The sequence below is a fragment of the Coregonus lavaretus genome, assembly GCF_964263955.1.
Source record: "Coregonus lavaretus genome assembly, contig: HAP1_SCAFFOLD_8648, whole genome shotgun sequence".
Classification (NCBI taxonomy): Eukaryota; Metazoa; Chordata; class Actinopteri; order Salmoniformes; family Salmonidae; genus Coregonus; species Coregonus lavaretus.
Window position 1 is genome coordinate 6,577 of NW_028166293.1, and position 3,786 is coordinate 10,362.

Genomic DNA, 3,786 nt, shown 5'->3' on the forward strand with positions numbered 1-3,786 from the left:
CACTTATATCTAATTAGGCCAAAAGCCTTGAGGGAGCCCGACATAAAAACGACGTTCACTGGACAGAGAATGTCCAATTGACTCCCTAATGAATTTAATGCCAAAGCTCCAAACAACCTGCGCCTCATTAACTTGAGTAGGATACAACGGGAGGCCGGGCAGAGAAGCTTCAGAGCTGCAGATAGATCAATAGTTTTGCAAAGAGGACTTCAACTCAAGTGGCTTCCATTTAACTGATGCGTTATTTTTTGGGCCATTCTTTTGCTGCATCTCTGTCTGAGGAGCTGTCTCACACCCCGCCTTTTCCCTGCACGTCTCGGTGCTGTGCCCGCGAGGAGACGGTGATGGGTTCTTAAGTCATCTAACATGAAGTCTGGGGTGATAAGAGGACTTCAATTACAACCCCGGGCCCGCGCGAAGAAGCCCTGTCCGTTTATTATTCATCACCGACAAGGTTCACGCGCCGATAAAGCGATGACCAGATTAAAATAACGTGCATTTTTAGAAAACCAAGCACAGTGCACCATGAGAAAGAAAAGCGGTTGTTTATGTCTTTAGGGTGATTTTAAAATATAATTGAGCTTCTTGGAAATCAATTACATATTTAAATTGTTGTAATAAGAATCTGAAAAGAGCAGCATCGGACCTTTTGCTTTTTTTCTGAATTAGGCATTATTAATTTAACATGGGCTTCATAAAACGACAAGAGCAAATAGGCTAAAATAAAACAGGCCCCTAACATAGTCTTGAATAATTATGTAATACAACATTTTTAAAAATCTCAAAGGGTCTTATGATTTCAAAGAAAATAATAGGCCTATAGTCTTGTTATCGTTCATCACGTCTTACAGTTACGTGCGTGCTAAAACTTGAAACCATTCTAGGCCGAATTGTTCTCCGTTCTTAAATTGTGCAATGGCATGAAATGGGTCAAATATGGAAGTAATATGATGTTAAATTGGCCGATAGAATATTAGGAAAATTATTATGGGAAAATGTTATGGGAAAACACTAAATCACATTTCGGTGAGGGGAAGGTCCGATTTCTTAGGGAAATTACTGGATGTAATTTTAACTATTCAGGCCTATAATCTATTGTCACTATATACCAAGATGAAATCACTAGGCACAACTAACCGCATTTCCTTTAAAACAAGTGAATAGGTTAGAGGTTTGAAATGTGAACAACTTCTAGCCTATTAGAAAGGAGAGAAAAAAGACTGAAAATCAGGAAAACAAAATGGTATGGTATTTCGTAGAAAAAAAACACTAATATTAGCAATATTGTACACTCACTGAACATTCGATTGATCTCGTTAACCTGATTATCACACACCGTGTTGAACCCGCAGCCTCGCCCAGCCTGGAGACACGCGCTTTCTAATAAAAATGAGTCTTTCTTGTTTCTTGACGCATAAATGTCACAAAACATCAGTCAAAAATTGCTTGTATACATGAATTAGCAATTCACTAGAAATATGCAAATGCACGAATAGTCCAATAATGCATAAATACAATAACTATAAAGCATTTAAAAAACGTATTGGCTACATTGTCATAAGAGATTAAAACATTAGTACTAATGTTTATAAAGTAATATCAAGCCTCATTAACTGCCATAGAAAAACAAAAGGGTTCCAAATTGATGCCCTTCAGACATGAAAGAGAGCAAAAAAATAAACACTTCCCTTGCCAAACATGCAGGTATCCAGCATCACTCAATGCTCAACATATTCTCCTTCTAAATATTTCCATTTTATATTAAGCACCTGGGGGGAAAAAAGCTAGGTCAAGGCAAAAGAGACACAGCTGTCTTTAAAACGTATTATATATGCTTCGTAGAAAAGTGCACAAAGTGTGTATACGAAAAGGAACCGTTTATCTTCCTATATCACGACCTGGGAGCAGAGGCTCTGCGCGCAGGATGTTGGAGAGCGAAAGTGTGCCTCTCGTGCAAGAGTTCCCTGTCGGAGAGGCCTCTGATTGGCTGGTTGCACTGACAGCTCCGCCGTTGATTGCAGGAGGAGAAGCCCGACCCCTTTCACTCTTCTAGGGGACCATTCATAAACTACACAAGTCCAGCTCGCACAGCTGAGTGTCGACAACAGTGGGGCAAGGTAGGAGAATAACGCGTAGTTTTCACGTGCAACGGAACGGACAAGGAGAGATGAGTTGGCACGACCAGAGCTTTATCCTTTAGGGTCTGCAGGCGCGAGGACACGGACGGTATTATACTGTACACTGAGCCCACCCCATTCTGGGGCTGTCTTACTGCATATGACTTGGACTGATATTTAGTAGCCTATTACGTTGCATCCCTATCTGTTTCCTTCCGATACTGTCTGACGTCCATCCGCTGTGAACGCAAAAAAAGTTCAATTATATATTTTTTCCATTGCTTGGGGAAGAGCGTTTCGCCTCTGGCTTTACCGGTAAGCATTGGATCCGTCAACGTACTGCGACTCGCCGGTGTACAGCCCGGACCTCTGCCCAAACATGATCGCGACGCAGGCAAAGCTGGTCTACCAGCTCAACAAATATTACAGCGAGAGATGCCAAACTCGAAAAGCGGCCATTGCAAAGACTATCCGGGAGGTGTGTAAGGTGGTTTCGGACGTCCTGAAGGAGGTCGAGGTGCAGGAACCCCGGTTCATCTCCTCTCTCAGCGAGATAGAGGCGCGCTTCGAGGGGATGGAGGTCATAGCCCCCAACGAGTTCGAGGTGGTCCTCTACCTCAACCAGATGGGAGTGTTCAACTTTGTTGACGACGGTTCTCTGCCTGGCTGCGCCGTACTGAAGCTGAGCGACGGCCGCAAAAGGAGCATGTCTCTCTGGGTCGAGTTCATCACCGCCTCGGGCTACCTTTCCGCCCGGAAGATCCGCTCAAGGTTTCAGACTCTGGTGGCGCAAGCGGTGGATAAGTGTAGCTACCGTGACGTGGTTAAAATGGTAGCAGACACCAGTGAGGTAAAACTAAGGATCCGGGAGAGATACGTGGTTCAGATCACCCCTGCATTCAAGTGCACAGGGATCTGGCCTAGGAGCGCTGCCCAGTGGCCCATGCCCCATATCCCCTGGCCTGGTCCTAACAGGGTGGCCGAGGTCAAGGCCGAGGGCTTTAACCTGCTCTCCAAAGAGTGCTACTCGTTGACCGGGAAACAGAGCTCGGCTGAGAGCGACGCCTGGGTCTTGCAGTTCAGCGAGGCCGAGAATAGGCTCCTGATGGCGGGATGCAGGAAGAGATGCCTGTCGGTCCTGAAGACTCTCCGTGACCGTCATCTCGAGCTACCCGGTCAGCCGCTCCAGAGCTATCACATGAAGACCCTGCTGCTGTACGAGTGCGAGAAACACCCGAGAGAGACCGACTGGGACGAGTCCTGCCTCGGGGACCGAATCAACGGAATTCTGCTGCAGCTCATCTCTTGTTTGCAGTGCCGCAGATGCCCCCATTATTTCTTACCAAATTTGGACCTGTTTCAGGGGAAGCCCCACTCGGCCCTGGAAGCTGCCGCAAAGCAGACGTGGAGACTGGCGAGGGAAATCCTCACTAATGCGAAAAGTTTGGACAAATTATAAACTGTCGAACTGTCTGATTGTGATACTATTGCTATTTAGGGCCGAAGTGACGTTGAGATCACTCCAGAGTGGAGGAAAACGTCATGATCTTGGTTTCTTCGAGCAATGTGAAACAATTGAGAACCTAAAAACAAGCAAACAAAAAAAAACTTTTACAATGGAGTGAAATGGGACATTGCCATGCAGAGAGAGAACGTGAAGGTACATTTT

At 45.5% G+C, this 3,786-nt stretch overlaps 1 protein-coding gene across 1 annotated transcript; it reads left to right on the forward strand.

Annotated features, from left to right (window-relative positions):
• Positions 1-2,496: 2,496 nt before the first annotated feature.
• On the forward strand, positions 2,497-3,576 carry LOC311114900 (protein mab-21-like 2; the record flags this gene model as incomplete). Its single annotated transcript, XM_084190121.1, has 1 exon — positions 2,497-3,576. One exon carries the CDS (start codon positions 2,497-2,499, stop codon positions 3,574-3,576), a length of 1,080 nt encoding a protein of 359 aa, XP_084046247.1.
• Positions 3,577-3,786: the final 210 nt, after the last annotated feature.